Source organism: Stegostoma tigrinum, chromosome 19 (assembly GCF_030684315.1).
Source record: "Stegostoma tigrinum isolate sSteTig4 chromosome 19, sSteTig4.hap1, whole genome shotgun sequence".
Lineage (NCBI taxonomy): Eukaryota > Metazoa > Chordata > Chondrichthyes > Orectolobiformes > Stegostomatidae > Stegostoma > Stegostoma tigrinum.
This window is the reverse complement of record NC_081372.1, coordinates 10,023,074-10,050,031: the sequence shown is the minus strand read 5'-3', so window position 1 is coordinate 10,050,031 and position 26,958 is coordinate 10,023,074. Positions and strand designations below refer to the sequence as shown.

Below are 26,958 nucleotides of genomic sequence, written 5' to 3'. Positions count from 1 at the left end.
ATCCTTACATGGTCTGGCCTACATGTGACTCAGACCCATAGTAATGTTATTGACTCTGAACTGCCCTCTGGGTAATTAGAAACGGGCAATAATTACTGGCCTGACTAGCAATGTCCAATGTGAATGAATGTCACTCACAATCAAGACACATAGTCATTCAGACTCAAATCAAAAACATAGACTCACACAGACCCTCTTTTTCACCCAGTCACCCATTCAAATGTGTTCTCCCATCATTGTATTTTCACTGTGTTTGATTATGTGCAACAAGTGAGAATTAATGGAGGATTGGCTTGTGCTCTAATGTGGAAAAAAAAGTGGGAACTCTTGTGAGTGTAGTGATAGTGTCTCTACCTTTGATGTAGGAGGCCAGGTTCAAGTCCAAACCTACTTCAGAGGTGTTTAATAATATCAGTGAATAGGTTGATTACAAAGCATATGTAAAAGAATAGTTTGAAATTAGATTAGCTGGATTTGAAATGTTTGCAATGTGCATGTCAGTGAGTGAATGCTTATAAAAATGTATAAGATTTAACTCCAGTTTATCCTTTACCACCCTGGCTTTCTGGAGTACAACATGCATGAATTCTCACGTGCATTTACTCACACGTGCACACACATTTGCATACTCATCTCCACCTATCTGGACTCCATTTTCTCCCCTTTGGTCCAGGAACTCCCCACCTACGTCCGTGACACCACCCACGCCCTCCACCTCCTCCAGGACTTCCAATTCCCTGGCCCCCAACACCTCATATTCACCATGGACGTCCAGTCCCTGTACACCTGCATTCCGCATGGAGATGGCCTCAAGGCCCTCCGCTTCTTCCTGTCCCGTAGGCCCGACCAGGCCCCCTCCACCGACACTCTCATCCGCCTAGCTGAACTCGTCCTCACACTCAACAACTTCTCTTTTGACTCCTCCCACTTCCTACAGACTAAGGGGGTGGCCATAGGCACCCGCATGGGCCTCAGCTATGCCTGCCTCTTTGTAGGTTACGTGGAACAGTCCCTCTTCCGCACCTACACAGGCCCCAAACCCCACCTCTTCCTCCGGTACATTGATGACTGTATCGGCGCCGCCTCTTGCTCCCCAGAGGAGCTCGAACAGTTCATCCACTTCACCAACACCTTCCACCCCAACCTTCAGTTCACCTGGGCCATCTCCAGCACATCCCTCACCTTCCTGGACCTCTCAGTCTCCATCTCAGGCAACCAGCTTGTAACTGATGTCCATTTCAAGCCCACCGACTCCCACAGCTACCTAGAATACACCTCCTCCCACCCACCCTCCCGCAAAAATTCCATCCCCTATTCCCAATTCCTCCGCCTCCGCCGCATCTGCTCCCACGATAAGACATTCCACTCCCGCACATCCCAGATGTCCAAGTTCTTTAAGGACCGCAACTTTCCCCCCACAGTGATCGAGAACGCCCTTGACCGCGTCTCCCGTATTGCCCGCAACACATCCCTCACACCCCGCCCCCGCCACAACCGCCCTAAGAGGATCCCCCTCGTTCTCACACACCACCCTACCAACCTCCGGATACAACGCATCATCCTCCGACACTTCCGCCATTTACAATCCCACCCCACCACCCAAGACATTTTTCCATCCCCACCTCTGTCTGCTTTCCGGAGAGACCACTCTCTCCGTGACTCCCTTGTTCGCTCCACACTGCCCTCCAACCCCACCACACCCGGCACCTTCCCCTGCAACCGCAGGAAATGCTACACTTGTCCCCACACCTCCTCCCTCACCCCTATCCCAGGCCCCAAGATGACATTCCACATTAAGCAGAGGTTCACCTGCACATCTGCCAATGTGGTATACTGCATCCACTGTACCCAGTGCGGCTTCCTCTACATTGGGGAAACCAAGCGGAGGCTTGGAGACCGCTTTGCAGAACACCTCCGCTCAGTTCGCAACAAACAACTGCACCTCCCAGTCGCAAACCATTACCACTCCCCCTCCCATTCTCTAGATGACATGTCCATCATGGGCCTCCTGCACTGCCACAATGATGTCACCCAAAGGTTGCAGGAACAGCAACTCATATTCCGCCTGGGAACCCTGCAGCCATATGGTATCAATGTGGACTTCACCAGTTTCAAAATTTCCCCTTCCCCTACTGCATCCCTAAACCAGCCCAGTTCGTCCCCTCCCCCCACTGCACCACACAACCAGCCCAGCTCTTCCCCCCCACCCACTGCATCCCAAAACCAGTCCAACCTGTCTCTGCCTCCCTAACCGGTTCTTCCTCTCACCCATCCCTTCCTCCCACCCCAAGCCGCACCCCCATCTACCTACTAACCTCATCCCACCTCCTTGACCTGTCCGTCTTCCCTGGACTGACCTATCCCCTCCCTACCTCCCCACCTATACTCTCTCCACCTATCTTCTTTACTCTCCATCTTCGGTCCGCCTCCCCCTCTCTCCCTATTTATTCCAGTTCCCTCTCCCCATCCCCCTCTCTGATGAAGGGTCTAGGCCCGAAACGTCAGCTTTTGTGCTCCTGAGATGCTGCTTGGCCTGCTGTGTTCATCCAGCCTCACATTTTATTATCTTGGAATTCTCCAGCATCTGCAGTTCCCATTATCTCTTGGAGGAGGGATGTGACAGCACTGGAAAGGATGCAGAGGAGATTTACTAGGAAGTTGCCTGTCCTGGAGAGTTTTAGTTATGTAGCAAGAGAGGACAGACTGGGGTTGTTTTCTCTTGAGCAGAGGAGATAGACAGAAGACATGATTGAGATGTGTAAAATTATTAGGGGCATAGATAGGGTAGACAGGAAGTAACTTCACCACTGATGGAGGGATCAGTGACCAGAGGACATAGATGTAAGGTAAGGGGCAGGTCGCTCACAGGCGATGCGAGGACAAACTAACTTGCCCAGAAGATGCAGGCAATCTGGAACTCTTTGCCTGTAAGGGTGGTTGAGGCAGAAACTCTCATTACATTTAAGAAGAATTTAGATGTGCACTGTGATGTCAAGGCATACAGGTTATAGGTCAAGAGATGGAAAATGGGATTACAATAGTTAGGTGGGTATTTTTGATTGGCACAGTCGTGATGGGCCAAAAGGCTGTAGATATGTGCTGTAGATCTCAATGGTTATGAACACTCTTACGCACAGTACACTTGTACACTCACATATCCACATCCACTCTTTCTCACACACAGATACACTCAGACTCTGGACACGGATGAAGTGTAACTTATGCAGAGACTGGGTCTAATCTAAGCTCTACCAGGCACAACACTCAACTCAGGTCTGGAAATTGATCTAATGAGTGAGAACAAAATAGGGAACATAATTACCCCTTTGGATGGCAATGCTGGCCATAGAAGTAAACAACATAAAATCCTGGAATCTAATAGACTCATTCAACCGGAATAAATAATTTAGAAAATAAATTTCCCAGAATCATGACTGTTACCTGGAATGATAAATGTTGTGGGTTTGTAAACATCCATTTGTATTTTCACATCATATTTTGTTTTCTGAGATAATTTGTCAGACAAGTTGTGCTGATTTAATATTTAGCAGCTGACGTCTGCAGCATTCTAAAATAGAACTGATTGGAAGACAGCTCGGTGTAGTGCATCAGCAGCAAAGCCAAATCGGAATGATAAACAAATCACATTTTACTTTTTATTCCATGGGAATTGGGCATCGCTGGATAGGAAAACATTTATTGCCTATCCCTAATTGTCCAGAGAGCACTTAAGAGCCAATTGCATTGCTGTGGGTTTGGAGTCACATGTAAGCCAGACCAGATAGGACTTCAGAATTTCCTCCCTGAAGGGCTTTAGTGAATCAGATGGATTTTTCTGCCGATAATTGATTCCTTGGGCACCGTTAGATTCTTAACTGCAGTTTATGTTTTAAACATTGAATTCATATTTCATCGTTCTTTTAAAATAAACCTATGTCCCCTGAACATTTTCTGGGGTTCTGAATTATTTATCCAATGACATTATCACTAGGCCTCCTACACCCTACTTTTATATAACACCTTTAGTTTAGAAAAATATTGCCAGGCATTTCACAGAAACAAGTGCTAGTTGGCAAGATTTGACATTGAGGGGCTGCTAACCTGTACCAATCAAGGATCCCATACTCATTGAGATCCACCTGGCTCTTGTTCCAATCATTCCAGGTATCTAGTGAGTTATTAGAGGAGGGGACCATAGGTTAGATTTAAAGGAGGGTCTTACAGAAGGACAGCAAGGACTCAAAAAGCTGATCACCAATGGAGCAGTGATTAAAAATACAGATACTAAAGAGACCCAGAATGGGAAATACACAATGGATAAAGCAAATTACTCTACAATGTTAAAATGCTAATCTATTGCTTACAGGAAATATTTTGGTCATGGTTTGCTAAGTGGGGTGTGGTGCAAGTCTAGATTTTAATGAAGCCCCTTGCTCTTGAGAGGCACTGGTGGGATCCAAGATCTTACCAAACTTAAGAAAAATTGCTCGTGTTTGCACAAGACTTGAAGTGAGGGAGTCTTTTGTCTTTTTTGGGTGCTCCTGGATAGACCTGAATCTCAGTTTGCTCTCACCATTCACATCTCAACCGGTGCAAGGGCGAAATCAAAGTCCGTCAGATTAAATAACATGTTGCCATGTAAATCCAATGCGCAGAAGTGTAGGTATCCTGGCTACAATGCTTCATACTCCATGAAGAGCTAGGTCCAGGGGACATTATTCTACAGATTAAGCCACCAAAATGTCTGGACCACTTCACAGGTTTAATCACTTCTAGGTATCTGCGCAAGGAGCCTCATATAACATCCAGCAGTTTGGTCTGAATGGCCTGTTTCTGCTCTGTTAATGCAATGTAATTATTGACTTCCTTAATCCTGCTGTGACTGTCAGTCTAATGAGCAATGTTCATTATTTCCTGCTGTTCAGAGGGATGCAAAATAGACATGTTCCTCACATCCAGGGGAAACTGTCTGAAAACTCCAATATAAGAGGTCAGGACTTTGAGTATGTGTGTGTCTGTCTGTATGAGTGAGTATCTGCCTGTGTGCGTGTGTATGTGTTTCTGGATCTGTCTGTCTGCCTGTATTAATATATTTCTGTATGTATCTGTCTGCCTATGCTAGTATGTATCTACGTGTGTGTGTGTGTGTGTGTGTGTGTGTGTGTGTGTGTGTGTTTGACTGTCTGTCTATCTGTGCCTGCCTCCATGTGTATGTCTGCCTCTGTGTATGTGTGCTCGTGTCTCAATCCTAGAAGAGTTCTGAGACAGTAACAGCTCTTGTATAATGACAACAGCTTGATTTAATGTGGCACCATTAAAGTGCCTCACCCGGGAGCTGTATCAAAGCACCAGACCTTAGAGGCAGGTGACCACAAACTTGGGCAAGGAGACATGTTTAATTCAGGCTGCTTGCCCATTTCTGAGTTTAGTTATTCAGGCACCCAGGCTTCTGAATCCTTTCAGTCTTGCCCCTTGTCTCTCCTCCTTTCAAAGGCTCTGTAAAATCCACCTCTTTGACCATGATTTTAATGGTTTTCCTAATATCTCCAATGATGTGTCATTTAGATGTGGAAACACCCTGGGAGAGCATTTTACTGTGTTAAAGGCAAATTGTTAAAGATGCTGTACGGAGGTTAGATGGAGAACATTCTAACAAAGCATCTTACCTTCCAGAGGGCTGACCACCAGCCGCCGAAGGAGCGCTGCCTGTTCAGCTCATCTAGCTCATCATCCTCCAGCATTGAGCCAGTGCAGTCCTCATAGAATAAGTGCAGATAGGATCGTACTCCATAGCGCTGCTGCTGCTTCTGCGGTTCCCCTCTCATTTGGGTCATGCACAAATCTCCGCAGCCCGCCATGGAGTTGGTCTGGAAAAAGAAAATAGCAAACAAGCTGTTTGATCTACACAGTAATCGTGGCAGAGTAAAGAAACATCAAGGCCACTCCTTGTGCGCTGTGTCTACCGTTGGCCCCATCATTGACTCTTCTCAACTGGTTTTACTGTGTGAAGTAGCAGGCTGGTGAATTTCTCCTTCATTATGAAAGGAAACCTCCAAGGTGCTCAACCAGGTCCACATCTCCATCAAACACACACACACACACACACACACACACATACACACAGACATCACCATGATCATAAAAATCACTGCCTTTCATGTAGAGTTCAAACGGCTGATTAACCCTAGCCTGAGCTCCATGGTCACACTGATTTCTGTATATGAAGAGTCATAAAATGACACAGTACAGAAGATTCCTTTCAGCCCATCCAGTCTGTACCGCCCAAGATATACTGCCACCTACACTCGTCCCACTTCCCCGCACTGGGACCATAGCCCTGAATGTTATGGCAAGTGCTTATTTCAAGTACTTTTTTAAGACTGTGAGGTTTTCTCAACTGTCCATCCCAGCAGTACATTCCAAATTCTCATCATCCACTGGGTGAAAAAGTTTATTTTGCTCAAATCCCCTCTAACTTAATACCTTTCACTTTAAAATGTTACCCCCTTGTTTTTCCTTTTTCTCTCATTGCCTTTCATCATCTGTCCCTCATCACCTTTGTTGAAACCCACTCAACTATTAGAAGTAATGGGCTCCAATCAATATGGGCCTACCCTTTCATCATGCTTTTACTACATCATCCCACAATGTTGACCCAGTTTATTTCTTTATCCTGGGCAACCTCTCTGCAACTCTGTGTTGTGTCCTCTAAAACTCTCAATATCTTTCTGATAATGTGAAGCTCAATATCTCACACACTATGTATAGGATTCTGTCAACTGCAGGCCTTTCCCAAGCTCATAGCTTTGGCTTTCTCTCTTTCCCACTTTTCCCATTCGAATTAACATTCAATATGCTAGTGGTCTGGCCTATTAAAAGACTCTTCTGTTCAGACAGAAAGGCTTCGCAACAACCTTCCTCCCCAACTCGATTGCCACTAATCTAAGAATTGAAACCACAAAGTTGGCACAGGTATGCTTCAAAATTAATTTTCACTTGTAAGCATTACAATTATTTTATTTTGCTCAGAAGTACACCATCGTTATTTATGAAGACCAGCTTATCCAGGGTGCTAAATGCACTTGGCAAGCCTTGTAGTTGGCATCAATTGATGTTTACAGAAGGGTGAAGGACATTTTCTTTATTGTGGAAGAAACTATATGTTTTTGCATTAACTCTTAATAAAATGTTCATATTAGTATCCAATATTACAGCACCACTCTGTGGGGCAGAACTTGTAGATTCAGGTTGCACTTCCTTCCATGCATTGTAAAACATGGAAAATTGGAGCAGGGGCAGGTCAATCAACCTTTTGAATTTGCCCTACCATTCAATCTGATCATGGCTCAGTCTCCTGTTCTCACTTTCTCCTCAAACACTTTGATCCCTTCAGTCCTAAGAACCATATCTAACTTCTTGAAATCTTTCAATGTTTTGGCTTCAGCTGCTTCCTGGGGCAGAGAATTCCACAGGCTCACCACACTCTAGGCACAGAAATTTCTCCTCACCCTCAGTCCTAAATGGCCTAACTAGTATCCTTGAACTGCGGCTCCTCATTCTGGACTCCCCCCGTCATCGAGATCATCCTTAAAATCCGGGAGGCCAAGTCTCTGGATACTTTCAAGAAAGAGATGGATAGAGCTCTTACAGATAGTGGAATCAAGGTTTATGGGGATAAGGCAGGAACAGGATACTGATTGTGGATGATCAGCCATGATCATAATGAATGGTGGTGCTGGCTCGAAGGGCCGAATGGCCTACTCCTGCACCTATTGTCTATTGTCTATTTTCAGAGTGAAATCTCAGTGAGGGAAATGGAGATACAGATAAACTGGAAGCCCTGTAGACAGAACAGACAGACCCCTTAGGTCCCTTATTCTCGCTCCTTGACTGACTCTTTCTGCCACATTTCCCTTTACCCTCCCAAACATTCCCAGCACCACCAGAACCTTCCTACTCCACTCTTCCATGCACCTGTACCTACTCTACAAGCCCCTGCCCAACCCCAAGCCTCTGCAAGAGACTCCTGGCTCCCCTTCCTTGTGCTTATGGAGCTAAAGAAGGAAAACTCCTGACCTTATTCACAGCCAAGTGGTGCTTGGCTTCTTTAAACAATTATGAATCGGGCTGCTATGAGATTCTTGCATTTGGGTCCCCATGACAATCCCGTGCTCTGACGAAGGATTTTAATTTGTGGTTCTTCCTGCATTTCCGCAGAGCCAGTAGAATCATAGAATCCCTAGTGTGGAGTCTGCACCATCGAGTTCACGCTGACCCTTTGAAGAGAATCCCATCTAAACACAGACCCCACCCCACCCAGGCCTATCCCGGGTAACGCTGCATTTCCCAATGCTAACCCACCTAGCCTACACATCCCTGGACATTATGGGAAATTATCATGGCCAATCCATCTAACCTACAGGTCTTTAGACTGTGGGTGGAAACAGGAGCACCTGGAGGCAACCCATGCAGACACAGGGAGAACATGCAAACTCCACACTGATAGGCCCCTGAAAGTGAAATCAAACGTGCATTCCTGGCACTGTGAGGTGGCAGTGCCCTGCGCCACAATGTTGCCCCAAAATAAGAAATATGGGACTCAGTTAGGGTGGAAGAATTATATAGCAGCAGCAACAATCCCATAGGTACACTCCTGGAGGATTCAGGCCATTATTTCAGCTTGTGCATTACTGAAACCTATATTCATAAATTTGTTGCCTTCAGGCCGACTAATTCCACTGTAATTCTGGTTGGTCTTCCTTCCATAAACCTTTACTCATCCATGTGGCCAGATTTTTAACTTGAACCAAATCTGGTTCAACCAACCCTCTCCTCTCCTCACTGGCTGACCAGTCAGTTTTAAACACATTGGGACAATGCTCTGACATGTGGTGCCAACCCTGTGGGAGGCTAGATTGCAGTTCCACCATTCTGTCCACTCCTTCATCCTGTCCCACACCACCAACTCCACCTGATTTCAACAAATGTGGGTGGGCAGCATCATCTATTACGTTGGCACTGAGCTGCCAGTTTCAGATGCCAAGAAGGGTTTTCTATAGTATCGGTACTTGGAGACACTTAAACGTGAGGCCTGATTTTAAACCATGAACCATGTCTGGGGAATGCAATTGACCCCGCAGAAATCAATTGCCCTGATCATTCTGCAATAGATCACACTACATTAGTCACAGGGATTTTTAAAAAATCTACTCCATTCTCACCTTCCTCCCATCATTGCCTCCAATCATGTTGGATGCCAGAGATGTACCAGGGAGTTTTCTTTAAATTTGCTAAGGTTCAAATAATGGGAGGTGATCTGACAATATTTGGGCAGGCATATTGTATGCCAAGTGGCACTTCAGATGGAAATCCTACATGTGCTTAGATGGGGAGCTCGTTGGAATTGTTTCACGATTAAAAGATGGGCCAGCGAGCTCTCTTGATTTCCTCAGCCCAATATTTTCATCAATCAACATCAAAAACGATTGAAGCTTCACTTGTACCTCAAACTTTGTGAATTGAAAGCTTGATCATAGAAGGGTTGAGACTTTGGGGAGGCAACAGCTCAGTGGTATTATCACAAGATTACTAATCTGGAGACTCGGGTAATGTTCTGGGGACCCAGCTTTGAATCCTGCCAGGGCAGGATGGTGGAATTTGAATTGAGTAAAAGTCTCAAATTAACTGTCTAATGATGATCATTGAAGCCATTGTTGATTGCCAGGAAACTCCATCTAGTCCACTAATGTCCTTGAGGAAAGGTATCTACTGTCCCTACCCAGTCTGGTACACAAGTGACTCTACATCAACAGCAATGGATCTTTCACTTACTTCTGGGCAATTAGGAATGGAGAATAATTGCTGCCCTAGCCAGTGGCACCTACATCGCACATTTGAAGAAAAATGAAATTGGGATTTGAGGTGTGGCAGTTGAAGATTTGAGGTGTCAGGGGATTCAGCAATCTTGGTGTTCTTATACATAAGGATATGGCTCTGACTGATCTGGAAAGATATAACAATGTGCTCTTTTGGGATCTGATGTTCTTTCTGTGGTCTCTTGTTCGATCCCTTGCAGTACTGTGAACCGATCTGGGACAACAATTTAGAAAGGTTTACAAGAACAATTAGAGGCAAAAAACAAACTGGCAGACACTGGAGTCCGAGGTAGACAAACTGGAGGCTGGAAGAACCCAGCAAATCAGGCAGCATCTGGAGGAAAGGAGCCGTCAACATTGTGGGAATGACCTTTCTGCAGGACTGGCAGTCCTGCAGAAAGGTCATTCTCAAAATGCTGATGGCTCCTTTCCCCCAGATGCTGTCTGACTTGCTGGGTTCCTCCAGCCTCCTGTTTGACCAACAATAATGATACCTTGATTTCAGGGGTTAAGTTATGAGGAGAGATTATACAAATTAGGCCTTTTTTCTTTAGAATTAAAAGGTTAAGGGTGGTCTGATGGATATCTTTGAGATATTATGAGGAAAAGACAGGGTGGATAAAGATAAGCCATTTCTGCTGGTTGGGGATTCTAGAACCAGAGGGCAGTGTCTGAAAATTAGGACAGCCTGTTCAGGAGACAAGTCAGGAAGCACTTCTACACACAAACGGTGATAGATGTTTGACACTACTTCTATAAATAACAGTGATTGTAGGATCAGTTGTTCATGTTGAATCTGAGATATTTAATATTTTGTTAAGCAAACATATTAAGGAATATGGGTTGATGTTACAAGGAGTCAGGCCACAGATAAGCCATGTCCTCATTAAATGGTGGAACAGGTTGGAGGGGCTGATAGGTTTACCCCCGTTCCTATGTTCCTGTGCTGCCAGTATCCCTTATTGTAAGATAATGGAGTGTAAGGGGTTAACAGCTATCATGCTGATTTTTGGACTGCATCATTAGTGATGTCAAGTGATGACAAATCATGCGTAGCTGGAAACGTAGATAGAAAGGAATTCCTCCAATAGTCTGTCTTCATGTAATTATTCAATGTTCAACTCCTTGCATGAAAATGAATTACAGAAATCACACAGCGTGACAGCATAGAAGGATGCCATTCAGCCCATCATGTCTGCATCAGAATGGTTTCCAGCTCTCTCCTATCAAAGACACTCCGAGCCCAGTCATGATACTAACACATAACGCTCACTTGTTCATTCAATTTGTTTGTTTTGCAGGCTGCAAATCAAAGAAAATTATATTAATCTCTTTAAATATTAATCACACAGTTGCCACTGTGTACCTACTTCTTTTATATTCGTTAATTCATAGAATATATTTTTTATCAATTAGAAATTCAGTGTTCCTCACTAACAGTTTTTGATATTTCCAACTCTTTGTCTGTCACTTGCAGTTGCCGAACTGTTGGAGATGGTGAAGGTTACAGAAAGGATAGGCAGTATCTGACCTGTGTCTCTAACAGTGTTGTATCATCAGCCATATAAGAAATTGAAACAGAAGTATTTGCCTTTATCAGGTACCTTCTGGGACATCGCAAAGTGCTTCGCATCCAAAGATATATTGTCATTATTGCGTAGTATGAAATATAGCAGGCATTTTGCATGAATATGAATCAAACAGAGAGAGAGACTACAGAATATTACGGTGCAGAAGTATTCCCACCAATTAATTAAAGAGTTAGTGCGCAGTTATGTTTCCTCGGAATTTCTTTTCCTTCTTTAGGACCTCCAAGGTCTGACCATGGCAAAGACTTCCGAAACCAGAAATCAGTGTTGGGAATGGTATCAGCACGCCAATTGGCCATGCACATGCTCTCAGACCAGCTACATAACTGCAGGTAAAGTGGTGCAAATAATACCATTAATCAAGATTTGGAAGCAAGGGTGAGAATTTTAAAATTAAAATTGAGCTGATTGGATCATCAAGCATAGGACCGATGGTGAATGGGGCTTCTTGCGAGTTAATAAGACCAAGAGATCATAAGAAATAGGAACAGGAGTAGACCATTCACCCCCTTGAGCCTGCTCCACTGTTCAACAGGATAATGGCTGATCCAACGTTCCTCACTTTCCCGTACTTTCCCCACAAGCCTCGATTCCCCAACTGATCAAGAATCTATCTATCTATCTCAGCCTTAAATATACAAGGACTCTACCCCCACAGCTCTCTTGTGGCCTTGAGTACCAAAGACTCAACCCTCTGAGCAAAGGAATTCTTCCTTATCTCAGTCTTAAATTGGTGACCAAGACTACACTCTCTGTCCTAGACTTTCCCATGAGGGAAAACATCCTCTTAGCAGTTCCCCTTTCAAGCCCCTTAAGAATCCTACATGTTTCAATAAGGTCACCTCTCAATCATCTAAACTCCAAAAAGAGTTGAGCCCCTTTTTAGTCTTTGTTCATAAGACAATCCCTCCATACCAGAGATCATCCCAGCGAACCTTCTCTGAACTGCCTCCAGTGAAATGGAATTCTTCCTTAAAAAAGTTAGGGTATGGGCTGTGCTTGATGAAGTCATGCTAATGGAAAGAAGCAAAAGGGCAAGTGGCCAGGAGAAAAGTCCAGTGGAATAGTCAACTTTGAAAGTAACAAAGTTTTTGAGAAGATTTGTAGCTCAGATTGTGGATGAGATTGTAGATTTGCTCACCAAGCCGGTGCGGTTGATTGCAGACGTATCATCACCCTGCTCGGTAACATCGTTAGTATGTCTGTGGTGAAGCACTGGTGTTCTGTCCTGCTCGTGGTTTATGTGCTGGGATGGTTGTCATCACTTCCGCTTCTGTTTTTCAGTGGTTTGTGTATCTGGTCCAGTTCAATGTGTTTGATGGAGTTCCAGTTGGATTGCTAGGCATCCAGGAATTCCCTGGCTTGTGCATTATGGATGTGCTGACTCAGTTGAATTTGTGTCCTTCTCTGTCCATGTGTATTGAGACCAGTGAGAGTTGGTTATGTCTCTTGGTGGCTGGTTGGCGTTCATGTATCCTTATTGTCGGTTTTCTTCCAGTTTGGCCTATGTAATGTTTCTGTCAGTCCTTGCATGATATTTTGCATATTATGTTAATTTTATTGGTTGTGGGTATAGGATCCTTTATGTTAGTCAGCAGTTGTCACAGGGTGGTTGTTAGTTTGTATGCCTAGGGGTCTGAGTAGTCCTCTGGCCATCTCTGATACAAATGTGATGTACGGTAGGGTGATTAGTGTGTCTTCTTGTTGTAGTCTGTCACCGGGGTAACAAAGACATGGTCAGGGGTTCCGACAGTAAACGTGAAGAAACAGGGGCTGAGACAAGCAGTCTTGCGGAGGTGTATAGTGACAGTCTTTGTGATGGAGCCTTTGGGTCAAAGCCTGCGGGCTGACTAATTCAACCTCTGTCATTAAGCAGGGAGAGGGAAGTAGTCACTGGTTAGGGGAGAGAAGTGATGGAGACCGGAGACTGTCTTGGAACTGTAGGTCTCTTTCCCTTGCCTTCCAAAATCCTAGTCATGTTCCAAGAGGAAAGCTGCACCAAGGGTGGGTTAGTCACTCAATCCAACATGGAAACAGAGAAAGTGTACTCCTCCAGGATGAATGAAAGATTGCAGCGTCAGGAAAGTTCCCATCTCCCGATGCCTGTTTCTTTGATGGAAGTGTGGTCCAAAGGCTCCACACGGACAGCTTGCATTTATGGAGCAACTTTAACATTCGCAAATCATCCCAATGTAATTCATCAGGCACAAACCTGTCACTGAGTTATGTTAGCAGATGTTAGAAGGGCTGATCAAAATCTTGATCCAATGTAAGTTTTAAGTCGTGGCTTATAAAAGGGTATTTTCTTAGGTGTACAGTTTGACTTGGGACAGGCATAACCTTGATCCATGTTGATACATTGCTTCAATCAGGCCTCAGGGTCATAACAGTATCCCCGTGAGCTGCAGCTGTTATTTATTCATTGGTTCCCTTGACATCGCTTTGATGATAAATTTAGCATTTTAGAGCATTTGTACATCTGCATGGGACATTTGAAAATGAAGAGGTTGAAAATTATTGCAAGTGATGTTAATGCACAAATGCCTAATAAATTAACGTAAGACAACTTTGTCAGTTCTTGGATTCAAGATGCTATGCATTTTATTTTACAATGTGGTTAATAGATTCAAATTGATTTACCAAACAGAACAGCAAAATTAGTCATCGCATCACATTCATTCAAATATCTAATTTTAGCATCAAGGGCAACTAACCATGCTACACGGACTAGAAGGAGAATACTAGCAGCGCTCAAGAATATTCTATATTTTGTAAAGCACTGCAGAATGTGCAGTTGAGATCTGCAAGAATGATACCAGGTATGAGAGGTGCTACTACTTAGTTGGGCTCTTGTGGTACAGTGGCAACGTTCTTACTTCTGTGCTAGACAACCAGAGTTCAAGTCCCATCTGCTCTATGAAACAAGCTGAGAGAGGTTGACTTCTGTAACAGATGCCTATACATTTCAGGGGAAAAAAAACTGAGGCAAAGTGAAAACTTTGGGAGAGGTCAGGACAATTATCAGACATTCATGAACAAATTCAAGAAGTAACATTTCATTGGACAAGCATATGGACGTACATGGAATAGTGTAGGTTAGATGGGATTGAGATTGGTATGGCAGGTCGGCACAACATCGAGGGCCGAAGGGCCTGTACTGTGCTGTAATGTTCTATGTTCTATTTTAACTCAGTAAAATCTTCTTTATAGAGTGATTGGACTGTGGAGTTCGATACCACAAGTTCAGGCGATGCATTTGAACAATAAATGGGTAGGTAGTTTAGGGAGAAAATAAAATGGAAGGAGAATTGTGCGAAACACAAACTTAATGCAGATCTGTTGGGCCAAATGGCCTAATCCTCACTGTAAACTCTAAGCAACAATATCTGATTTCACGACCATTGACATCCTTTAGCTTGTATCTCTCTGAAGCTTCGTCCCTTCTTATCTTTGTACCTTCTCAGCCCTATAGTCTTTTGAGATGGCTACACTCTTACAACTCACAGCTCTCGAACGTACCCCACTTTCTTTGTTCTAGTAGGAACTCTCCAGCCCTTGAAGACACAAGCACTGGAATTCCATCAATAAACCTTTGTCTCCCTCACCTCTTTATAATCCATTTCTTAGAACTTACCTTTGAGTAAATTTTTAGTCACCTCTCTTTGGTAGTTCAGTGATGAATTTTTGTCTGATGGAACAGATTGGGATAATTTCATAACATCAAAAGTGTTATATAAATGCAAACTGTCAGTGCAGAGGCTTTGGGTCAGATTTTTATCAAGTAGATAGATATTAGGAGTCAGGGATTTTCCCAGCCCTGTGATCCTCACTCCATTCTAGAAGAGCCTGCCTGTCATTTTTTTTTCAGGAAAATGACCATGGGTTGGGGACAGGCACAAGTTGGCAAAGGAGGCAGACAGTTGGGCAAAGTGTCAGGTTATATGATTCCATCTCCATTTGTTAGTACATTGGCCCAGTTATTCATTGTTTTGTTATTGATACAGTCGCCATATGGCCTCATCATGAATGTTTGGCTGAGCTTCAAAACTGACTGTTAGGCTTAGCCTTAAAAGTATGTTGCTGCATCTTTCAGGGGAGTGATAGTTTTGTCTGTCTGACATCGTTATTGCCTGGTAATAACTTGTCTTTCTTTGAAGCGTTATTTTTTTCCCAATGCCTCAACGCTTGTGTGGACAAGATTAAGATTTATGAAGTTTAATATATGAAGGCTTTGTTAATAGGTTTTTCATTGCCTGTGAAGGTCAGGGAGATATTCTTCAAAGAGAAACCTATAAGAAGGGTGATAAAACCATGTTTTGTCACACCGATCAGGTTATCATGATTGTGCAAGCAAGCTGTGTGAGCAACTCTTTTGTGCATTAGTAATTCTAAGTCATTCTTGCTGCGCTTCCTATAGCTACAGGTGACTTCAGGAAGGGGGTCACGACACAAGTCATTTTGACTGTGTAATGTCGAATGGAAATGTAAAGTTGAGGCTAGAACCTTACTGCCATGATCTTACTGAATGCTGGAGCAGCACCAGGGGCTGAATGGCCTACTTAACTTTGACTTCTTAACTTTCTTCCTAGCTCTCTATAATCTGCCTTTAGGACCTCAATCCCTCTTTTTTAAAACCTATGTCATTTGTACCAATGTGTACCACGGCCACTGGCTGTTCACCCTCCCCCTGCAGGATGTCCTGTATCTGCTTTGAGACATCCTTCGACCAGAGAGGCAGCATGCCATCCTGGTGTCTCATTTGGGGCCACAGAAATGCCCGTCTATTCCCCTTACAATTGAGTCCCCTATAGACAGGGTGTTGAAGAACGTGTTTGCCATGCTTACCTTCATCAGTCAGAGCACCAAGTAAAGGGATTGGAGCATTATGTTATGGCTGTACAAGGCATTGGTCAGGTCTTGTTTGGAGCACTGAGTACAATTCTGGTCACCCTGCTATATGAAGGATGTTATTAAACCAGAAAGGATACAAAAAAAATTTACAAGGATGCTGCGGAGACTGGAAGGTTTCAATTGTAAGGTGAGGTTGGATACGCCAGGACTTCTTCCCCTCGAGTGTAGGAAGATGAGGGGTCATCTTGTAGAGGTGTATAAAATCATGAGGGATATGGATAGGATGAAAACCCAAGGTCTTTTCCCCCCAAGGGTAAGGGAGTCCAAAACTAGATGGCATAGATTTAAGGTGAGAGAAGAAAGAGTTAGAAGGCAGCTTTTTCACACAGATGGTGGTATGCGTTTGGAATGAATTGCCAGAGGAGGTGGCTGGTGCAATGACAACATTGAAAAGGCCAGGACAGGTGCATGGATAGGAACGATTTAGAGGGATACAGGCCAAATGCAGGCAAAGATGACTGGTTTAGTCTAGGAAAACTGGTTGGCATGGACGATTGGGCTGAATGGCCTGTTTCTGTGCTTTATAACTTTATGACTCCAAGTGCAGCAGCTCTATTTAGATCCAAATTAAATATACCACTACATTAATACACTATACTGAACCTCACCAGATAGACTATAGTGCCTCCAAATGGAGTTCTTGCTGATATTAACATCTATGATGACATGTATTTATGAGATAAGTTGTGAGCTGCTTTGGTCCTCTCTATTTCTCCACCCACTGTATTTGTTGAAACATTAGATGCTACCACTTTAATCAGAGCTGGTCCTATTTTTTATAGTTATTTCACGTTCAAGTTCTGCTCTATCTTTATTTTGGCTTCATGACAAGTAACTAAAAATAAAACTGCAATGTTCTGTGTATTTATTACTCTGGGCTTCAGTTTTTTGCTGAGCTGGAGATAGATCTATCTACGCCATAGTTAATACACAAGAAGTGACTTTAAATTACTACTGCCTGTCTCCATCAACAGCTTAAAATAAAGTGGCAGTAGGAAACGTGATCATATACATTTATGTGGATACATTTGAAGGGAAAGGAGAAGGATATGTGAGGGAGGATGGTAAAAAAGGAAAAGATATATTCACTTGGCTGGGTTAAACGTGCAGAAGCACAGCACAGCAAACCTAGGGCTGACCAGCGGTAAGAGATACCAGATAAATACCTGAAGAACTGGGTCAGTCAGGGCAGGACTGGGGTCAGTCAGGGTGGGAGCAGGGTTCAGTCAGGGTGGGACTAGGGTCAGGGTCGGATTGTGGTCAGTCAGGGCAGGACTGGGGTCAGTCAGGGCGGGAGGAGGGGTCAGTCAGGGTGGGAGGAGGGGTCAGCCAGGGCGGGAGGAGGGGACAGCCAGGGCGGGAGGAGGGGACAGCCAGGGCAGGAGGAGGGTTCAGTCAAAGTGGGGCTGGGATCAGTCAGGGTGGGATTGAGGTCCGTCAGGGCAGAACTGAGGTCCGTCGGGGCAGAACTGAGGTCTGTCGGGGTAGGGGCAAGGGTCAGTCAGGGTAGGGGCAAGGGTCAGTCAGGGTGGGACTGGGGTCAGTCTGAATTGGGAGCATGTCGGGGGTGGAACTGAAATCTAAGGTAGATCTCCAGAGGTGACTTTACGACTCAAAAAGAGATGTCAGCTTGGCTTCTCAAGACCCAGATCTATAGGTGAGTGAGTCGTGTCAGGAGGACAGTAAATTATAACCTACTTACTGTTTCCAATGTGGTTTGGTAGGAATAGAGAGCAAGAGTGAAAAATCTGAGTTCAGTAGTTGACGGTAAGGCTGTACTGTAGATCATATTTCTGTAGTTAGTAAGGTTTATTTAGTCATTAAGGTTCACAATGGCAGGAGAACCTGGCCAGGTGGAATGTTCCTTCTGCAATGTATGGGAAATCAGGGACACTTCCAGTCACCATAGTGACTCTGTATGCAGGAAGTGTGTTCAGCTGCAGCTGCTGTATGGAATGCCTGGAGCTGCCAATGGACTCACATTGGAGCATCCGAGAGAGTGAGAATGTCGTGGATAGTATGTTTAGTGAGCTGGTCACACCAACAGGAAGGGCTACACAGACAGAGAAGAGTTGGGTGGCCACCAGGAAGATGGGTAAGTGTGGGCAGGCAGTGCAGGAGACCCTGAGGTCATTCCCCCGCCCTCAAACAGGAATACTGTTCTGGATATTATTGGGGAAGAATGGCGCCTCTGGGGGAAAGCAGTAGCAGCAATGGTTGGCTCAGTCGTATAGGAGGGATGGTTGAAGTGCAGGCGAACAGTAATAATAGGGACTCGATAGTAAGGGGCACAGATAGGTGTTTCTGTGGCCACAAGCAAGCTTCCAGAATGCTGAGTCACCCCCCCGGTGCTAGGGTGAATGATGTCTCAAAGTGAACAAGGTCAGAAATAACACGACACCAGTTTATAGATTTATTTTAAATTTCAAACAACCCTGTTGGAGTACAACCTGGTGTTGTGTGATTTCTGACCCTGTCCACCCCAGTCCAGCACTGGCATCTCCACATCATGTCTCAAAGTGAGCACAGGATATTTAAAAGGGGAAGGTGAACAGCCAAAGGTTGTGGTCCATATTGATATATATATCATAGGGAGGAAGAGAGATGAGGTCCCACAAAGAGAGTTCAGTGAATTAGGAATAGGAAGATAATACAGTTGAATGTGTGGCTAAAGAGATGGTGTAGGAACGAGAGCTTCAAGAATCACTGGGATCTTTTCAGGCAGGTGGGACCTATACAAGAAGCACATGTTGTACCCAAACTGAAAAGGACACCAATATCCTGGCAGGGGAATTTGCTTGTATCACTCAAGAGGATTTAAACTATTGTGAGAGGGGTTTGGGTACCAGAGCAGTTGGTCAGCATGTGGAGTGTTTGTAGAGAACAGGGTAGCCAAATCAAGGAAACCTAATCAGAAGAACAAGCAGGGCCAGGTTAATGATCACAGCAGGACTAGTGAACTGAAGTGTATTTATTTTAATGCAAAGAGTATAACAGACTTACAGCCTGGATTTGTACATGGGATCACAATGCGGTAGCCATTACAGAAACTTGTTTGAGGCAGCAGGCAGATCAATGTTCCAGGGTTTAGATGTTTCAGGCATGATAGAGAAGGATATAAAAGGGGTGCGGGGGTTGCAGTACTGATGACTGAGGTAGGACATCCTGGAGGGCTCATCCAGCAAGACATTATCTGTACAGCTCTGGAATAAGGAAGATGCAACCACTATGATGGGGTTATGCTATAAGCCTCCCAATAATCAGTGGGGAGATAGAGAAACAGATATGTAAGCAGATCTTGGAAAAATGTAAAACAGCAGGGTTGTTGTAGGGGGATTTTAATTTCCCCAGTATTCACTGAGATTCTTTTAGTATCAGGGTCTTAGATGGCACAGAATTTGATGCACAGGTGCATCCAGGGAGAGTTCTTGAAACAATATGTAGAAAGTCCAATTAGGGCAGGGTCTGTATTAGTCTTTGTATTGAGCAATGAGCCTGGCCAGATGATCAAAATTTCAGTGAGTGAGCATTTTGGGATCAGTGACCATAATTCCATAAGTTTTAGGACAGTCATGGATAAGGGCAAGATTGGTCCTTGGGCGAAAATGCTAAACTAAGGGGAGGCTAATTACATCAGTATTAGGCAGGAACTGGACAAATTGTTCCTGGGCTGTACTGTTCTATGTTCTGAGGCTTTCACGCTTGTGAAAGTGTGAATTAATTGGGAAGATTACCAAACTCAGGCTCCAAATCCAAGCAGTAAAAACTCACTGGACAAATGGATGAGCCAAATAGTGGGGAAAGGATGCTTATGTGGAGTGTAAACAGCAATGTCAACAAGTTGGGCTCAATGGCCTGTTCCTCGGCTGTAAATGCTATGCCATTCTATACAATTCCTTCTTTTATGAAAATAAGCCCATTAAGCTTCACAGACAGATAACTGGGAAGGAGATTTCCATTTGCAGGAGAGATTGGACCCGAGGGCACAGGCTTAGAGTAAAGGGAAGACCCTTTAGAATGGAGATGAGAAGAAAGCTCTTCAGCCAGACAGTGGTGAATCTATGGAATTCATTGCCACAGAAGGTTGTGGAGGCCAAGTCATTGAGTATATTTAAGGCAGACATAGATAGGTTCTTGAATATCAAGGGGATCCAAGGGTTACGGGGAGAAAGTGGGAGAACGAGGTTGGAAAACTTGACAGCCTTGAATGGCAGAGCAGACTCGATGGGTTAAAAGACCTAATTGCTGCTCCTATGTCTTATGGTCTTAGGACTTGCATTGGAAGAAAGACCAAAGGACAGGTTCAAGAGATGGGATTTGATATGACTCCTAAAGGGTATGAGAAACATAGGATTTTAATGTTTGGGTTAGGATGAGAAGGAGACATCTCTACACAGACAGCATTCTGGTCATTTCGGAAATTAGGAGTTTCCAGATATATCGTAGCAAGCTGGTGGGATTCCATGGTAAAAAACAAGTCTGACTTTTCCTTGAGGAAGAGAGATAGGTTTTTATGGCTTGTATATTGCTATAAACCTAATGCTAAAAATGTTCAAGATTGTTGAACTGCCTTCAGTTGACTGTAAATTATTCAGAACATGGGGTGACATGACTCCTGGCCAACACACCACATCCACAAATCTTGACAGTTCTGTCCTATTACCCAGTGTAAAAGAAATGCAATATGTTAGATAGAATTACCACCTGGCCATAATTTAAATTTTATAACTTGACTGATTTATTTTGAAGCAGTTGTGCAGTTTTGACTGTTTTCCTGAATTGACACATATTCTGATATTCAGAGGGGGACTATATACATATCAATATGGTAGTATCCTGCAGACAAAGCCTTTGATTGGCAGATTAGCAAAGAACCTTATGTGCCGTGGACACGCAGATACACACAGCACATTTCAGTTAGAGGTTAACTCTATATGTGCATCAGGCACTGTTGTAGGATTGTGTAGGTCTGACATAACATCACATGCTGGGGAACATGAGGCATGTTGTGTACAGATAACAGCACAGGACAAATGGTTGTAGTGATAGGCGAGTTGCTATTCACCCTGATGTCTACAGAATGTCGACCAGGCATATTGGCAAAACAAAATGACAGAAATTGAACACAATACTTTTCATAACCTCGTGCTTTACAGTGTTCATTTCTGTCACTGCAGGGATCTGTCACACCTACTTACGCACAATCAGCAATTTGTGCACATGCTGAATATTGTTTTGCAAGGAATAAATGTCAGACAGCTTCTCTGCTCTTCTTTCAAGTTGCACTATAGCATGTTTGATGTTCATATGAGATGGGAGCATTTTATCCTATTGGACTGTGAGTGCCACCTGGGGTTCTGTGATAAAGTTGTGACTTGAACCCCCATCCTTCTCACTCCCTGAAATAATATGTTCCCCACAAGCAAAAAATTCTTGTCCAGAATGTGTATGGTGCATTCGGCTCTCTGTATGAGACATGAACCTCCATCAAGTTTAAAAGATTTGTACTGTGCATGCGCACAGAAAGCAAGGGTTAAATAGACAAGACATCATTGAGATTGAGGCAGATTATTGCTGGAAATATTGCTAAAAGGAAAGATTTCGGTTATTGTATCTTTACTGTGAGTTGGTGTCAGGATAAGGTACAATTTTCTGTTTTCTTTTTCTTCCAAAATTATCAAACAGAAGGATTCTCATTGCCAAAATGTTCAATCAAAATGTGTGTGAGCAACTGTGAATGAGTCAGACTTGACAGCCAGAGACAGACAGACTTAGATAGATGTATTGAGTTATAGATACAGACAGACAATTATACTTATATCAAACATCAGTATCGATAAAACACACATATACAAAAACAGACACTATGTTTTATATATATTTATAAACCTGAATTTTGAAGAGTACTTTTTTGAATTTAGTAAACAGTACATACCTGCTTTTCAATATCATTCACAATACTGGCCTCAGTCCACAATGTTCCCTTATATAATTACAAGGAACTGGAGAGAAAGAAAGACGTGGAGGTGAAGTAAGAAGCAAAGCAAAAACAGCTGGTGGGGTCAATTGACATAATTAAAATGGAAATAATGAAGGAGCAAATTAGTGCAATCAAAATCAACAAGAGGCCATTGGAAAGAAGAAATGTAATAGATTATTTGTGAAAAGGTGTCATGTGGAGCTGAATACAGAGGAAGGAGAGATGAGGCATGCACCTGAGTGCAGAACAGAATGTACAAACAGATTTAACTGTTACTGGGATGCATTGAATGCTAAGGCTTGGCTTTGTTAGTTAATTCCTCCCAAACAAATACATCTTGTTCAGCTATTCCAACTCCTTCAGCACATGAATGAAGAGATGCAGGAGTTTGGTGAAAATCATCTTTCACACACCCTGAACTTTAACTTACATAGACACTAGAAGAGGCCATTCAGCCCTCTGAGTTCATTCAGCCATCACTGGGCAGTGCCTGGCTAGTGCTTTGGACACTTGGGTTTGAGCCCACACCATGTCAATTGGTGAAATCTGAATTCAATAAAAATCTGGAATAAAAATCTTAGCTTCATTGCGATCATTTCACCCACTGTTGATTGTCATGCAAAAAGAAAGTTGTACACCACTAGGGAAAGAACTTTGCTCTGGTCTGCATGTGGCTCTAGGCACACATCAATATCGTTGATTCCTAACTGTCCTCTGCGTTATTAAGGATAGGCAATAAAAACTAGCCCAGCTATGACACCCACATCCTAGAACTGAATATTTTCAAAATTCCATTTGATCATGCCTGATCTAACTCCATCAACCTGCCTTTAGAGATCATAGGTCATAGAATCCCTACATTGTGGAAGCAGGCTACTCAGACCATTGAGTCCACACCAATGCTCGGAGAAGCATCCACCCAAACCCATCCCCTACCCTATCCTATAACCCTGTGTTTCCTATGGCTAATGTAACAAACCTGGACACTGGACAATTTAGCATGGCCAATTCACTTAACCTGCGCATTTATGAATTTGGTTCCATATCCCTCAATAGCTGTGCTAAATAAAAATCTATCCACAATCACTTTTGGAATTTTCCACAGACCCAGCCTCGCAATTTATTGGTAGGGAGCATTTTCCAGATTTCTCATTGTGTGTTTAAATACATCACCCATAAACTACCTATCCTAATTTCAAGTGTTACTTTCCCTTGTTCTGGTCTCTTCCAGAAGCAGAGAAAACAGTTTCTCTTTATCCACCCTATCAGCTCCTACATTCATCTTCAGCATCTTGATTAGATCAATGTTCAATCTCCTATCCTTAAGGGAATACAAGCCCAGTCAGAGTGACCTTTCCCTATAATCTAATTCATTTAACCCTGGTTTGATTCTGCTGAGTCTTACGACACAGTTCCATGGAAGGCCTATGCATCCTGGAGATACAGAGGAAAGAATGTGAAGTAAGACAGGGAGAGGCAAGGGGAGGCATGAGAATAAATGGGCAAAAGAGAGTTTGGAGGGACAGAGTTATATTGGGAGAGAAAATGATTTTGGGGAGCGGAGAGATGGCGAGAACTTTAGGTAAAGAATGATGTTAAAAAGGCAAAAGTGTCAAAAAAGCCTCAGGATATTAAACAATTGTAAAAAATAAAAATCAGCTGCAAATGTTGGAAATTTCTGAAACCTTTCAAACAGAATTGAAAAGCCATTACAAGACTGAACAGTGAGTGGGAAGAGCCTGAATTACAGACCGGAATAAATGAGAAACAAAGGGAGAGAAATCTCAGACCTCCATCCAGAAAGATTTGTCCAGCTCTTTCTATAGAAAGCAATATTTTTTTAAAAAATCATTTCAACCACAAGCACAAATCAAAATAAATATAGTTCAGAACTGCATGCCTTTCACGCTGTCTTATTTTTACTGACAGACATCAAAATTAAAACTTCCACGTTTTGACTGGCGCTGCTATGAACTGAGACAGACATGGAGAGAGAGAGGGATCAGGCAGAGAGACAAAGACAAACAAAAGAGAGAATTGAAGAGGGAGCGAGGCGGCTCCTGCTCTCACTCTCCGGCATGCTTTACCTGTTGCAGCACAAGAGCTGTGAAACTGCTGGCTAACACAGCGGCGATTCCATCCACCGGCCCCGAAATGCCAGATGAGGATCAGCCCTGGGCTCTAGCTGGAGATGAATCTTTCTTGTGGCAGACTGCACCTGCAATCTGGCAGCTCCACACTGGGAGAACACATTTGCATCCACACTCACACATCCACACGCTCACAAGCACAAACACATCCACACCACACACACACACTGAGCAGCTGATGTCTGCTGCCCACCTCAACACCGTGCAGACGTACAGGAAGCACCAGAACTAATTAGGTTATGCAATTCCTGTCCCCTCGGCTCTTTCCTTCCAGAAGTGGGCGCGTACATTGGAAAACGATGCCCCCCCTCCATTTATTTTATTCTGAGAGTCGAAGGGAAAATGCATCCTGTTCAAACAAAACGCGACTTCTGGAAGTTAACTAGGGCAGGATTGCAAATTCCCGGATTTCGTTTCCTGCCTGACAGCTGAGATTTCTTCCACAGTGTTGCTCCAAAAACAGGCATCATTCCCCTCACCCGCCTCATGTCACAGAACGACAGATTTGTTAGGGCTAAGGAGACTGTTGGACACATCGTGTCTGCACCAGCTCTGTCAAGGGACATCATGACCTAGTGCCAATCTGCTGCCGTTTCCTGTTACTCTTCCGCACTAATCTTATCCAAGCAATCATCCATTGCCCCTTCGAATGCTTCAACTGAGCATTTACATTACTATCCTGTAAAAGTCAAATGATGCAACAATAATTTATATTGTACCTTAAGACATAGGAGTGAAAGTAGGCCATTCAGCCCATTTAGTCAACTGAGATTATGGTTGATCTGATAATCCTCATCCGCGCTCTCCTGCCCTTTCCCATAACCCTTCATTCCCCAACTGTTCAAAATCTATCAATCTCGCCTTGAACATACTTAATGCACCCCACTGAATCACAAACCTTTGAGGGAAGAAATTCTGCCTTTTCTCTGTTAAATAGGTGACCACTCATTCTGAGATTACACCGTCTGGTCCTAGTCTCTTCCATAAGAGGAAACAATCTCACCAATCTACCCTGTCAAGTCTCCCAAGAATCTTGAATGTTTCAATAAAGTTATGTCTCATTCTTCTAAATTCCAATGAGTACAGGCCCATCTTACTCAACCTCTCTTCACGAGACTGTCTGCTCATGCCATGGATCAGCCAAGGAGTCTTAGAACATAGAACATAGAACAATACAGCGCAGAACAGGCCCTTCGGCCCTCAATGTTGCACTGACATGAACTAATCTAAGCCCCTCCCCCTACATGATCCCATCATTATCCATATGCTTATCCAAGGACTGTTTAAATGCCCCTAATGTGGCTGAGTTAACTACATTGGCAGGCAGGACATTCCACACCCTTACCACTCTCTGAGTAAAGAACCTGCCTCTGACATCTGTCTTAAATCTATCACCCCTCTATTTCTAGCTATGCCCCCTTGTCCAAGCTAAAGTCATCATCCTCGGAAAACTACTCTCACTGTCCACTCTATCTAATCCTCTGATCATCTTGTATGTCTCTATTAAATTCCCTCTTAGCTTCCTTCTCTCCAATGAGAACAGACCCAAGTCCCTCAGCCTTTCTTCATAGGGCCTGCGCTCCAGACCAGGCAACATCCTTTTGCCTGCATCCAATACTGGCATATCTTTCTTCAGTCAAGGGGCCTAAAACAGTTCAAAGTATTCTAGCTGTGCTCTATTCAATGCCTTGTACAGTTTTAGCAATACATCCCTTTCTTTTATACTCCTATCCCTTTGAAATAAACTTAGAAGTAGGAACAGGAGGAGACCAACTTTTCATTTCCCTTCCCTGCAGAACTTGAATACCAGCTTTCCGTGAACTCCCAAAATCCCCTGTCCTGCAGTGTTCTGCTGTTTTTCTCTGTTTACATAATATTCAGCTCCTCTGTTTTTCCTGAAAAGTACATAGCCTCACATTTTTATCTAAGTAATACAGTTTTGCTCAACACTGCACATAGGTGCACCTTTATTTATGAAACAAACCAGTTCAGACATGTTATCATACACCTTTGTGATACTTGGTGCTCAGATCCATTACCACTCCATTACAATTCAAATGTTACCATCCTCCATGCTGGGGATTGAACCCATATCCCCAGAACAGTACCCTGGTTTTCTGGATTACTAGGCCAGTAACAGTACCACTACCACATCACATTTTTCCCTAATGTATATGGCAGTCCAAGGCAATCTCCCCTCCTAGTACTGTATGTCAGCATGTTACTCCATCCAGTTGTATATAATCACTGAAGAAAGAAAAAGACTCACTTTTATATGCCTCCTTTCACAACTTCAACATCCCAAAGTACTCTCCAACCAAAAAGGAAATCCTTTCAAAAGAATTATTGTCGCTCTGGTGTCAGATGCATTGCAGCTAATTTGTCCACAACAAGTGAGCACGATAATTACCCGATAGAACATTGTTGTCCTATTCCAGAAATTATCCAGTTCA

General features: G+C 43.6%; 1 protein-coding gene across 4 annotated transcripts in view; it reads right to left on the bottom strand.

Annotated features, from left to right (window-relative positions):
- LOC125461518 (neurensin-1-like) overlaps positions 1–24,845 on the bottom strand; it is a 37,025-nt gene extending 12,180 nt beyond the window's left edge. The window contains exons 1-4 of one of the 4 annotated variants that reach the window (XM_048550396.2): positions 24,443–24,845; positions 22,311–22,377; positions 12,606–13,943; positions 5,667–5,867 (exon numbers count right to left, since the gene is read on the bottom strand). In XM_048550396.2, coding sequence (XP_048406353.1) covers positions 5,667–5,858 — 192 coding nt within the window. In that variant the 5' untranslated portion in view covers positions 5,859–5,867; positions 12,606–13,943; positions 22,311–22,377; positions 24,443–24,845. The remainder of the gene's footprint in view (positions 1–5,666; positions 5,868–12,605; positions 13,944–22,310; positions 22,378–24,442) is intronic. The other 3 variants (XM_048550398.2, XM_048550399.2, XM_048550395.2) reach the window with 3 other exon arrangements.
- Between the last annotated feature and the right edge of the window lie 2,113 nt (positions 24,846–26,958).